At 40.1% G+C, this 13791-nt stretch overlaps 1 protein-coding gene across 1 annotated transcript in view; it reads left to right on the plus strand.

The window, feature by feature from the left end:
- SH2D3C (SH2 domain containing 3C) overlaps positions 1-13791 on the plus strand; it is a 166626-nt gene that overhangs the window by 64137 nt on the left and 88698 nt on the right. The window contains exon 2 of the mRNA XM_053695909.1: positions 13262-13775. Coding sequence (XP_053551884.1) covers positions 13262-13775 — 514 coding nt within the window. The remainder of the gene's footprint in view (positions 1-13261; positions 13776-13791) is intronic.

Genomic DNA, 13791 nt, shown 5'->3' on the forward strand with positions numbered 1-13791 from the left:
TATGCTGTAGCACTGTGTCACCTACATCTACAACTTCAGCCCATAGGACACACTAACGGGCCATATTTTCTTCATATCTGACTTATCAGCTGGATATTTCACCTGTGCTCTAGTTCAGATATCATGAAAACCTGGCCTGTTGGTGTGCCCTGAGGAACGGAGTTGGAAAAATATTGATCTTGAGATTGCGTCCTTAATTGACGTAAATATAAAATAACATTTCTATGGGTTAGTGGTTAGTGGGTGCGCAGTGTGGCGGTTAGCGTTAAATGTTTAGAATACAAAAATGAAAGAGGCAAGGAGGGATCAAGATTGCTGTTGTGCGTTTAAAACGTTTGCTGCATGGTAAATTTTAAATAAAGCATTCAACATAAAAAAAGTTTCCAAATTACTTCTATTATCAAATTAGCTTCTTCTTCATGGTATTCTTTGTTGAAGAGCATATGTAGGCTGGTATTATGTACGCTACTGCCATCTTGTTCTCTTGCATATATATAATTTTGTAAAAAATAAATGGTTGCAAAATTCCTGCCATATACACCGTAGGCACGTGCACACTCCTGGGTGTACCTAGCTATGCTTTTCAACAAAGGATACCAAGTGAACTATGTAAATTTAATACTAGAAACAGATAGGAAAGTTTTTGTTAAATGTTGTTACACTACTATATCTTAAGAAACAAAAATGTTGTGTTACATGTTCCTTTCAGTAGTGCAGACGGTCTCACTGCACCGGGGCTGAGGGGGCCCACTCAAAGTCAGAAAAATAAAATTTGAAAAAGTGTTGTGCTTTTTTTTATGATACCCATACTGTACCGAGTGCTGAGGGTCACATGACATTTATAAATATATAGTACTGTCATGTGCTTAGAGCCATCAAGCACTGCATGCCATAGTTTATTATAAAATATTATACGCATGTGTGATAGTGTCATGTTTGATGACCAGCCAGACAATCCAATCTCTGCACTGCTAAAGGTCCTATGGTTATTGAATATCTGCTCACGCAGGAGTGGTTGGGTGCCTATAGGGGCTGGGCTGACTTGGCTTGGGCTCTAGAAGTAACTGTCTTTGCACACAGTCGCCTAGATTTAGAGTTGGGCGGTAGCCGTGAAAACCAGCGTTAGAGGCTACTAACGCTGGTTTTTACCGCCCGCTGGTACTTGGAGTCAGTCAGGAAAGGGTCTAACGCTCACTTTCCAGCCGCAACTTTTCCATACCGCAGATCCCTTTATGTCAATTGCGTATCCTATCTTTTCAATGGGATCTTTCTAACGCCGGTATTTAGAGTCGTGGTTGAAGTGAGCGTTAGAAATCTAACGACAAAACTCCAGCCGCAGAAAAAAGTCAGTAGTTAAGAGCTTTCTGGGCTAACGCTGGTTTATAAAGCTCTTAACTACTGTGCTCTAAAGTACACTAACACCCATAAACTACCTATGTACCCCTAAACCGAGGTCCCCCCACATCGCCGCCACTCTATTACATTTTTTTAACCCCTAATCTGCCGACCGCACGCCGCTGCCACCTACGTTATCCCTATGAACCCCTAATCTGCTGCCCCTAACACCGCCGACCCCTATATTATATTTATTAACCCCTAATATGCCGCCCCCAACGTCGCCGCTACCTACCTACACTTATTAACCCCTAATCTGCCAACCAGACCGCGCCGCTATTATAATAAAGTTATTAACCCCTAATCCGCCTCACCCCCGCCTCAATAACCCTATAATAAATAGTATTAACCCCTAATCTGCCCTCCCTAACATCACCGACACCTAACTTCAAGTATTAACCCCTAATCTGCCGATCGGAGCTCACCGCTACTCTAATAAATTTTTTAACCCCTAAAGCTAATTCTAACCCTAACCCTAACACCCCCCTAAATTAAATATAATTTTATTCTAACAAAATAAATTAACTCTTATTAAATAACTTATTCCTATTTAAAGCTAAATACTTACCTGTAAAATAAACCCTAATATAGCTACAATATAAATTATAATTATATTGTAGCTATTTTAGGATTAATATTTATTTTACAGGCAACTTTGTAATTATTTTAACCAGGTACAATAGCTATTAAATAGTTAATAACTATTTAATAGTTACCTAGTTAAAATAATTACAAAATTACCTGTAAAATAAATCCTAACCTAAGTTACAATTAAACCTAACACTACACTATCAATAAATTAATTAAATAAAATACCTACAATTATCTACAATTAAACCTAACACTACACTATCAATAAATAAATTAAATACAATTCCTACAAATAAATACAATTAAATAAACTAACTAAAGTACAAAAAATAAAAAAGAACTAAGTTACAAAAAATAAAAAAATATTTACAAACATTAGAAATAAATTACAACAATTTTAAACTAATTACACCTACTCTAAGCCCCCTAATAAAATAACAAAGACCCCCAAAATAAAAAAATGCCCTACCCTATTCTAGATTACAAAAGTTCAAAGCTCTTTTACCTTACCAGCCCTTAAAAGGGCCCTTTACGGGGCATGCCCCAAAGAATTCAGCTCTTTTGCCTGTAAAAACAAAACATACAATACCCCCCCCCCCAACATTACAACCCACCACCCACATACCCCTAATCTAACCCAAACCCCCCTTAAATAAACCTAACACTATGCCCCTGAAGATCTTCCTACCTTGTCTTCACCTCGCCGGGTTCACCAATCGGTCCAGAAGAGGGTCCGAAGTCTTGATCCAAGCCCAAGCGGGGGGCTGAAGTGTGACGTCCATCCTCGGGCTGAAGTCTGGATCCAAGCGGCGGCTGAAGAAATCCATCATCGGGATGAAGTCGGAAGTCCATCATCGGGATGAAGTCTTCTATCAAGCCGCATCTTCAATCTTCTTTCTTCTTTCTTCCGGAGCGGAGCGGAGCCATCTTCTTCCCAGCCAACGCGGATCCAACCTCTTCAAGCGACGCCTACTAGCCGAATGACGGTTCCTTTAAATGACGTCATCCAAGATGGCGTCCCTCGAATTCCGATTGGCTGATAGGATTCTATCAGCCAATCGGAATTAAGGTAGGAAAATTCTGTTGTTATCACTTAAATTAGCAGTCATTATATTAACAATATTTGCTGCAGTTAAAGAACAACATCCTAATATTGAATACTTTACCACAATATGTATAATGTAGCAAAATACATGTATCTCACTTTCTGTCTTATAATCACAAACCAGTTTGATTGGGCACTTATTAATTTTAAAAGATCAACTTATACTAACAGTCTGCCCTTTTTCCAGAATGCTTAATTGTACTTTATTAGGACACCTAACTTTAACCAATAGTTACTATAGCAAGGTAATACCCCTGATAACAATAACGTAGTCTTAACAATTCCACCCTTTCCTAGAATGCGGCAATTCCTTTAACAAACAAAAGTATTCAACAGACTATTTCTTTACATAAACCATTATTCAGACAGATTTCTCCCCTTGAGCTGATAATCATACCCAGTCCACCATTAACCTCTGTTCAGCAAGAAAATGTTCACAGTTTTACGTCTCCAGGCTCTTTAAGGGACACTTTAATTAGCATCAGGAGCCGATCATTATAATCCAGATATATCCTCTACCTGGACTTCAACTTTCAACAGAACAAATTAGCACCCACATGCCATACACTTTTCCAGTAACTTTTCATGGGCCTTAGCAGGGTCAGTCCCAGATCTTTAATGTTATAGCCCCCAGTGCCTCTGAGTAGAACTGAGATCTTGAAATGCAGGTTAGCGTGTTTATTGTTAATTTAGAGCCACCTGGGGCAAGCTTATAGATTCCTCCGCGTTTTAAGCTTGCTTTGTAAGTACTGGTTTAAAGGCAACACATGGTTTTAATCAGTCAATATGGCACTTTACAAAGTTTTGTCCCTTTGCGTAATTTCATACTGCTTAAATGAATTTGTAGAAGTATAGACTACTCACCAAGTCCATATATATAAGTGATACTCTTACCGCTAGCGGTCCCTTGCTGTTACCAGCGTGATCCTCTTGGCTGTGTAGCAAGTACTCAAGTACTCCTGTGCATGAATATATAGGTATCTGGAACCAGGCCAGATAGTTTGATGCCCCAGTGCCCAAGGAAACAGGCCACCGATTCGTAGTACCTTTAGGGACCGCACTCCTGTGTTCAGGCCAGTAGAATAACTTTTGACTTGTCACCGTAGCCTCCTGTACCCGCGCCTCGTCCTTAGCCAGTGACGCAACCTATTCCCGGTCCGCCTTACCCAGCTGAGGTCGGGTGTATCTCCAGCGCCGAAGATATGTGGCTCTGCTGTGAGCCCAGCAGCAAATGAGGACTTCACTGCCTGTGGTTGGACCGCGTCGGCCCGTTGCCGGTACTGCCACCTTCAGAGTGTAGCCAAGGGATCCAGGCTTCTTGGGGAGTTTTTCCGGCTCTTCCAGATTCAGAGCCCACAGTCAGCGTGCGTGTGCGTGTCGTCCCAAGGTAGGAAAATTCTGATTGGCTGATGGAATCAGCCAATCAGATTCAAGTTCAATCCGATTGGCTGATCCAATCAGCCAATCAGATTGAGCTCGCATTCTATTGGCTGTTCCGATCAGCCAATAGAATGCGAGCTCAATCTGATTGGCTGATTGGATCAGCCAATCGGATTGAACTTGATTCTGATTGGCTGATTCCATCAGCCAATCAGAATTTTCCTACCTTAATTCCGATTGGCTGATAGAATCCTATCAGCCAATCGGAATTCGAGGGACGCCATCTTGGATGACGTCATTTAAAGGAACCGTCATTCGGCTAGTAGGCGTCGCTTGAAGAGGTTGGATCCGCGCCGGCTGGGAAGAAGATGGCTCCGCTCCGGAAGAAAGAAGATTGAAGATGCGGCTTGATAGAAGACTTCATCCCGATGATGGACTTCCGACTTCATCCCGATGATGGATTTCTTCAGCCGCCGCTTGGATCCAGACTTCAGCCCGAGGATGGACGTCACTCTTCAGCCCCCCGCTTGGGCTTGGATCAAGACTTCGGACCCTCTTCTGGACCGATCGGTGAACCCGGCGAGGTGAAGACAAGATAGGAAGATCTTCAGGGGCTTAGTGTTAGGTTTATTTAAGGGGGGTTTGGGTTAGATTAGGGGTATGTGGGTGGTGGGTTGTAATGTTGGGGGGGGTATTGTATGTTTTTTTTTTTACAGGCAAAAGAGCTGAATTCTTTGGGGCATGCCCCGCAAAGGGCCCTTTTAAGGGCTGGTAAGGTAAAAGAGCTTTGAACTTTTGTAATTTAGAATAGGGTAGGGCATTTTTTTTATTTTGGGGGTCTTTGTTATTTTATTAGGGGGCTTAGAGTAGGTGTAATTAGTTTAAAATTGTTGTAATTTTTTTCTAATGTTTGTAAATATTTTTTTATTTTTTGTAACTTAGTTCTTTTTTATTTTTTGTACTTTAGTTAGTTTATTTAATTGTATTTATTTGTAGGAATTGTATTTAATTAATTTATTGATAGTGTAGTGTTAGGTTTAATTGTTACTTAGGTTAGGATTTATTTTACATGTAATTTTGTAATTATTTTAACTAGGTAACTATTAAATAGTTATTAACTATTTAATAGCTATTGTACCTGGTTAATATAATTACAAAGTTGCCTGTAAAATAAATATTAATCCTAAAATAGCTACAATATAATTATAATTTATATTGTAGCTATATTAGGGTTTATTTTACAGGTAAGTATTTAGCTTTAAATAGGAATAATTTATTTAATAAGAGTTAATTTATTTAGTTAGATTTAAATTATATTTAATTTAGGGGGGTGTTAGGGTTAAAGTTAGACTTAGCTTTAGGGGTTAATAAATTTATTAGAGTAGCGGTGAGCTCCTGTCGGCAGATTAGGGGTTAATACTTGAAGTTAGGTGTCGGCAATGTTAGGGAGGGCAGATTAGGGGTTAATACTATTTATTATAGGGTTATTGAGGCGGGAGTGAGGCGGATTAGGGGTTAATACATTTATTATAGTAGCGCTCAGGTCCGGTCGGCAGATTAGGGGTTAATAAGTGTAGTTAGGTGGAGGCGACGTTGGGGGCGGCAGATTAGGGGTTAATAAATATAATATAGGGGTCGGCGATGTTAGGGCAGCAGATTAGGGGTACATAGGGATAACGTAGGTGGCGGGGGTGTATGGAGCGGCAGATTAGGGGTTAAAAATAATATGCAGGGGTCAGCGATAGCGGGGGCGGCAGATTAGGGGTTAATAAGTGTAAGGTTAGGGGTGTTTAGACTCGGGGTACATGTTAGGGTGTTAGGTGCAGACGTAGGAAGTGTTTCCCCATAGGAAACAATGGGGCTGCGTTAGGAGCTGAACGCGGCTTTTTTGCAGGTGTTAGGTTTTTTTTCAGCTCAAACAGCCCCATTGTTTTCTATGGGGGAATCGTGCACAAGCATGTTTTTGAAGCTGGCCCCGTCCGTAAGCACCGCTGGTATCGAGAGTTGCAGTGGCGTTAAATTATGCTCTACGCTCCCTTTTTGGAGCCTAACGCACTGAAAACCCAGCCATTCTGTGAACTCTAAATACCAGCGGTATTTAAAAGGTGCAGCCAGAAAAAAGCACGCGTAGCTAACGCACCCCTTTGGCCACAAAACTCTAAATCTAGGCGAGTGTAAAGCTGGAGCGCAGCCTCCACAGTGATTGTCTGCAGTTCAGTGCTCTCTCTGTGACAGACGACTGGAACAACAAGGCCGGCGAGTGTCAGGTTGGTGGGAAGCATTATAGGATCATCAGGATGATGATGTTCTGTTGTCTTAATAATTATAAGTTAAGTGTTTATCACTGACTGTATTTTTTATTTATGCTGGACTAATGGGCTTGTAATGGGTGATGCACAGGGCTGGCAGCACATGACACTGGCTGCTACATAGCTTTTCCCCCTCACCACACGGCGCCTGCCTAAGTCACTATCTGACCAACTGCTGACTCTATAGTGCAAAGGGAGAGGGGGCCCAGCAGGGTCGCTGTTTGGGGCCTGAGCCTAACTCTGATCTATACTCGCAGCTGGTACAAAAGTGGACACGTCAGACTGGCACATTTCTGCTGCATTCCAATCAGCCTGCTGGCATCTGCATTCACTGCTAGGGAATCCCCATCAGAATTTATAACAGCCTTGACTGCCATACCTGTTGTGCCAGACACTTTGAGACAGACAATACCTTAAAGCAACAGCTCACCTGGGCTATCTGTGAAGTGTGAACTAAAGCACGTGTCAGCCCAACCTCATATTTCCTGCAGTCCTATTTGTATGAGAATTCCATTTGTTCTGTTAATGAGCTACCTTAGACCTCAGACTAATCGTATGTACCCTGCAGCCAATGGTGTGCCAGATATGAGCCACAGGAGACCTCAAACCAACCATAAATATACTGCAGTGGCTTTTTTCTTTCAGAATATGAGCCACATTAGACCTCAGACTAGCCTCATGCCCCCTGCAAGGCTGCAACCTTCTTCTGACAAATGCAAGAGTTGCCAAACCACAGAACAGCTTTATGACCCTCTGTTTATTAGTTCTGCCACATGTGTGTGTGTGTGTGTGTGTGTGTGTGTGTGTGTGTGTGTGTGTGTGTGTGTGTGTGTGTGTGTGTGTGAAAGAGTGTATATGTGTGTGAGAGAGAGTGAAAGGGAGTGTGTGTGATACAAAGAAAGTGTGTCTTAGTCTGTCTTTTACCATGCTGCAGACCCATTGTTGTCTCCAAAGTAACCCCTTTTACTATTACTTTGAGTTACTTTTTTTTTTGGAGTGGGGCCCAAACAAAATAATCTTGCACCAGGGCCCTCTGTTCATTAGGTCCGCCACTGGCACTTATCTTTAACTACAAACATTTGCACAGATCTCAGTGTGTTGCACTTTCACAAGAATAAATGCAGCACCCAAAAGAGCTAACTGTGGTTTGCATCTGCCTTCTTGCGCATTTGTTAGCTCCCAAAGTGCACAAATGCACATATCTAATATTCACATATAAAGTACTGGTAAAAAAAACTTTATCCAAACTGCTTTGGACTGGAAAAGGTTTGGATTTTGATAATTTCCGAATAGTTTGGATTTTGGAATATTTGCATCTGTAAGTAAAATGGGACAGTTTGAAGAGGGAATGGAACCAAGGGGTAGATTTATCATGTCCGCCCTGCAACGCTATACGCTGTCGGCATTTAACATTGCACAAGCATTTCTGGTGAACTGCTTGTGCAATGCTGCCGCCTGCAGATTCACGGCCAATCAGCTGCTAGCAAGGGGTGTCAATCAACCCAATCGTATACGATCCTAAGACCGCTGCTTCTTAACTCCTGTTTAACAGCTGCTTTAGGGGCAATACGGGCCTTAATAAATCAGCCCCATAGTGTAAACAATATCTTATGTCATTTAGGCAGTAATTACATGTCATTAGACAGCTTATACATGTAACCTATAGGTAGTTTTATATCATTATTATTACTTTTGTATACATAGTACCATGATAAAGATAGTACAGTACTGTAACCAGACAAAGTTATAAGGGCTCAAAGACAAGAGGTCTCAGGTGTTAGAAAATAAAAGATATGCAAAGGGCTTAAATATAGACATACATACATATACCTGTACATGTTTAAATGTGTATATATATGTATGTATGTGTATATATATATATATGTGTGTGTATATATATATATATATATATATATATATATATACACATACAGGTGGCCCTCGGTTTACAACGGTTCCATTTGCACCGTTTCAGAATAACAACCTTTTTTTTCAGTTATGTGACTGCTATTGAAAAGCATTGAGAAGCAGTGCATTGATTAAAATAGCCAGTAGGTGGAGCTGTCCACTTGTGTTGCAGCAAACATATGCAAGCCAAGCAAGCCGAAATTAATCAGTTTAACCAGACCTGAGCTATCGAGTAGCTTGCAAAGGAACAAGATCTTCCTATCTATAAATCAGTCCAGATTGGAATGCATAGAAAGAACTGTTTGCAGAAAAATGCAAGTAAAGTGTGTGTTGTGTGATTATTTTATTAGGTTTATAATGCTGTTTAGCTAATGTTTTTGTTCATTTAACTTAGTTGAATTATATATTCTGTGTTGTGTGATTATTTTATTATGTTTATAATGCTGTTTAGCATTTAAAGTCTTCATTTCAAAGCTTTAAAAATAATGTATTAGGTGTTACTTATGCCAATTTTGAGAGGGGCCTGGAACCTAACTCCCTCACTTCCCATTGACTTACATTATAAACTGGGTTTCAATTTACAACAATTTCGATTTACAACCATTCCTTCTGGAACCTAACCCCGGCGTAAACTGAGGGCTACCTTTATATATATGTACTGTATATATGTTTATATGTGCGTACATATGTATTTATGTATTTACAGACATATACACATATAAACACACACATACATATACATGTCTAAAGATGTATATGTATTTATATAAATCATGTTTGTATTTGCTGCATTTACCCCATTTACACAGTATTTGAAGCAAAAAGCTGCAATGTTGCATATTTAATTTGCATATCTTACCCAGAATCCTCTGGTGCATTGGTAACAATGTATATAGAGCTTTACTGGGTAAAGGCAAGCAGGGATACTTGCCTAGATGTGCTAATTGCCTGTGCAGTAATTTCTATTGCAAAGAGGTTTTCTAGGAAAAGAGAAAAGACAGAGCGCATCCACGATCTAAGTGTAGTTTATAAAAAGTCACCTTTTATTATTTGTACAAAACAACGATTTCACACTCACAAAGCTGCCCTCAAACATATGAGGTATGTCTGTTTCTTCGACAGTTAAACATTCCCACTCCAGCTGTGCTGTGTTCTCTCTGTATGCCCCTCTGTGTCTGCAGTTTTCGTGTGTCAGACTAGTATACAGGGGACTTAACCTTAAGCAGTGCTGTGGGGTATAAGTATGTAAAAACATACGATAATGGAGATCATGTGAATGCGCTGTGTCAATTGAACCATATAAGCCGGCTGTAGCTCAATCCAAGCGACATTCACACTCACTTCTCCTAGACGTCAGATTATGGGCGTGGCCTTACGCGTTTCGCGGGCTCCTCCCGCTTCGTCAGAGGCTATGCCCTATCTGTCCATAATCCGCCCTTTTGTGCCCCTCTACTATCTACGCCCCTCGCCAGTTAAGGCCACGCCCATAATCTGACGTCTAGGAGAAGTGAGTGTGAATGTCGCTTGGATTGAGCTACAGCCGGCTTATATGGTTCAATTGACACAGCGCATTCACATGATCTCCATTATGGTATGTTTTTACATACTTATACCCCACAGCACTGCTTAAGGTTTAGTCCCCTGTATACTAGTCTGACACACGAAAACTGCAGACACAGAGAGACATACCTCATATGTTTGAGGGCAGCTTTGTGAGTGTGAAATCGTTGTTTTGTACAAATAATAAAGTGTGACTTTTTATAAACTACACTTAGATCGTGGATGCGCTCTGTCTTTTCTCTTTTCTTAGAGAACCTCTTTGCTATAAAATCAATAGAGCCTGAGAACGGACACCGTTGGGCACAGAAGGAGCAGCAACCCCAGTTCACTTTGGACTAAGTAGAAAATATTGTTCATTTGAACTGTATATATTCATCATTTTATTTGTTTTATGGCTTTTACATATTTACCTTTATATACCGTTTTTTTGTGTTGTTGGACTAATAACCTTAACACTGGTGTATTTTGCTACATCTTTTAGGCTAGCACTTATATGGAGTAAGAAGGTAATATTAGGTAAATAGGGTATTTATTTATTTATTTGTTCATTTATTTTGTGGCGCTGTCTATCTTTGGAGTTTTTGCAATAATTTCTATTGATTTACTTTTGCAATATGGAGGATTTTAATCTCATGCTTTTATCTCCACCATAATTTTAATGAATTTTGATTATATATGTATGTATATAAATATTTATTTCTAAATAAATAGAACATATTCTTCTATATGAAGAACATTGGAATGTGAAATATTTATATTTTCATGTCGGGTTAGCGCACGTGAGAATATGAGATCGGGTTTGTGCTCGAGTAGGGTGTTAGGTTTGTTTCTATTTTTTGCTCCATTATTTTGCATAAAATGCTTGTTGAGAAAAAATTTTTCTAAAAATAGTTGTTATTTACGATACATTAAAGGTTATTCATTCTGAAATATAGAAAAGATGCCGTATATTCATGGCTGTAATGTTTAAGAATTTTGGTAACTTAATTCCATGGGGCCGATTTAGACGTTAAAGGGACATAATCATGAAAGAAAACCTTTTGAGTTTCAGAAAGAGCATATTATTATCAGATTTCAGATTTATTTATATTATCAAATTTGCTTTATTCTTTTGGTATCCTTTGTTGAAGGATTGCAATACTTTACTGGGGCCTAGCTGAATACATTGGGTGAGATAGTGACAAGCAGCTAGCTCACAGTAGTGCAGCCTACCTATGTATGCTTTTCAACAATGGATACCAAGAGAACAAAGCAAATTAGAAGAGAAGATAGAAGAGAAAATTGTTAAAAATTACATGAAACCATGAAAGTTTAATTTTGACTTTACTGTCCTTTTAATGCCATTGCTCATAAGCAAATCTATGTACAAAGAATCAACCCATGCTAAGTTTAAGAAGTTCACTGAATGGAAGGTTGTTTGGAGTTGAATAGATCTGCACAAGGACCTAAGTGTGAGGAGGGAGGGGCAAGCATTACAAATCATTAAATAAAACGAAATAGTTATTATTAAAGTGAATGTAAACTTTTATCAATTAGTGCCCGGTTTTTAAATATACTATTAAAAACAGGGGCACTTTCATTGATGAAAGTTTACATTGCACCGTATTTTAGAAATATTTACCTTTTACTTCTTCAAAGCCAGATCGGCATCCCCCGCCCTCAGTTCCTCTGTAAATAGGTCACCAGTGACGAAACCGGCTTCCTCCAATCACGGCAGGGCCTCATGAGATGGACGCTCGGGGGGGGAACCTGTGATTGGAGGAAGCCGGTTTAGTCATTGGTGACGTATTTACATAGGACCTGCAGGCGGGGGATGCCGATCCAGCTTTGAAGAAGTAAAAGGTATTTGTAAAAAAATAAAAGTGCCCCTGTTTTTAATAGTATTTTTAAAAACCGGGCACTAAATTGATGAAAGTTTACATTCACTTAAAGATAATCATTATTTTTTCCTTCCAATAAAGTAAAGCTTAAATGTTGATCAAATATAAATGATTAACCTGTTAAACTGGAGATAGTTCACCTCCTCTTTTCATCTCCTCCATTTATTTAAATGATCTATCTATGCATATCTAATGATATATAACCAAATCCGTAATGATCTGATATAACTGGAAAAATAATATGGAAAGTTATTCTAAAAATGAAAACCATGATTTAAATCGATTTAAATTGGTCTTACTGACTAGTGATTTAAATCAAATCCACCCATTTATCAATGTGCGAGCGGACATGATACGAAGTAACGTATCATGTCCGCAGCACATCGATAAATGCTGACAGCATACGCTGTCGGCATTTATCATTGCACCAGCAGTTCTTGTGAACTTCTGGTGCAATGTTGCCCCCTGCAGATTCGCGGCTGCTAGCAGGGAGTGTCAATCAACCCGATCGTAATACTATTAAAAACAGGTGCACTTTCAGTGATGAAATTTTACATTGCACCGTATTTTTACAAATACTTACCTCTTACTTCTTCAAAGCTGGATCGGTATCCCCTGCCTGTAGGTCCTCTGTAAATACGTCACCAATGATTAAATTGGCTTCCTCCAATCACGGGTTCCCCCCCAGAGCGTCCATCTTGTGAGGCCCTGCCGTGATTGGAGGAAGACGGTTTCGTCATTGGTGACGTATTTACAGAGGATCTGAGGGTGGGGGATGCCGATCTGGCTTTGAAGAAGTAAAAGGTAAATATTTGTAAAATACGGTGCAATGTACACTTTCATCACTGAAAGTGCCCCTGATTTTAATATTTAGTATTACGATCGGGTTGATTGACACTCCCTGCTAGCAGCCGATTGGCCGCGAATCTGCAGGGGGCAACATTGCACCTGATAAATGTCAATAGCATTTATTGATGTGCAGCGGACATGATACGCTACATTGTATCATGTCCGCTCGCACTATAATAAATTGACCCCATGTGCTATTGCATTGTCTTTTTATCATGCATTTGTTGATTATGCAAATATACTGTATTTACTGGTCCTTTAATCCTTTTTATTGTCATTTACAGAGTTTTTTAAATTCAACGTGTTTGGCAGCCTGAGTAACCTTCCACGCGCTTTTCGAAGAGGGAGTAGCCGAGAGGTAGACCTCCAGCACCATGGGGATATCAGGGTGGGCAGCAGTGTCTTTGAGACGACCCAAGATGACCTCACAGCTATCCCCAAGAGTCCCTCCTATGCCAGGTCATGTGACATGTACAGCCACATGGGAACTATGCCCAGATTCGGCAAGAAACATGGGTCAAAATCCAAAAAGGAGAAAGGGAAACACAGCTGTGACAATGTGGCGCCATCTGAATTAGCCGTACAACACAGCACTGAGCTATTGGATGATGACCCCAATGATATCATTGTTGTGCCATCTTTAAAAGCACAGATTCAGGACAAGCCGAGCAAAGAACCAGTAACAAATCAGAATGATCCTGGGTCTGTGAGTGCGGACACATCAAGAACAGAACCTACAGTGACGGACAAGCAGGAAGAAGCGGAGGGTAAACTGGACCCTGAAACATGTGCCAAGAGGTGAGACATTGAGCGC

Source organism: Bombina bombina, chromosome 12 (assembly GCF_027579735.1).
Source record: "Bombina bombina isolate aBomBom1 chromosome 12, aBomBom1.pri, whole genome shotgun sequence".
Lineage (NCBI taxonomy): Eukaryota > Metazoa > Chordata > Amphibia > Anura > Bombinatoridae > Bombina > Bombina bombina.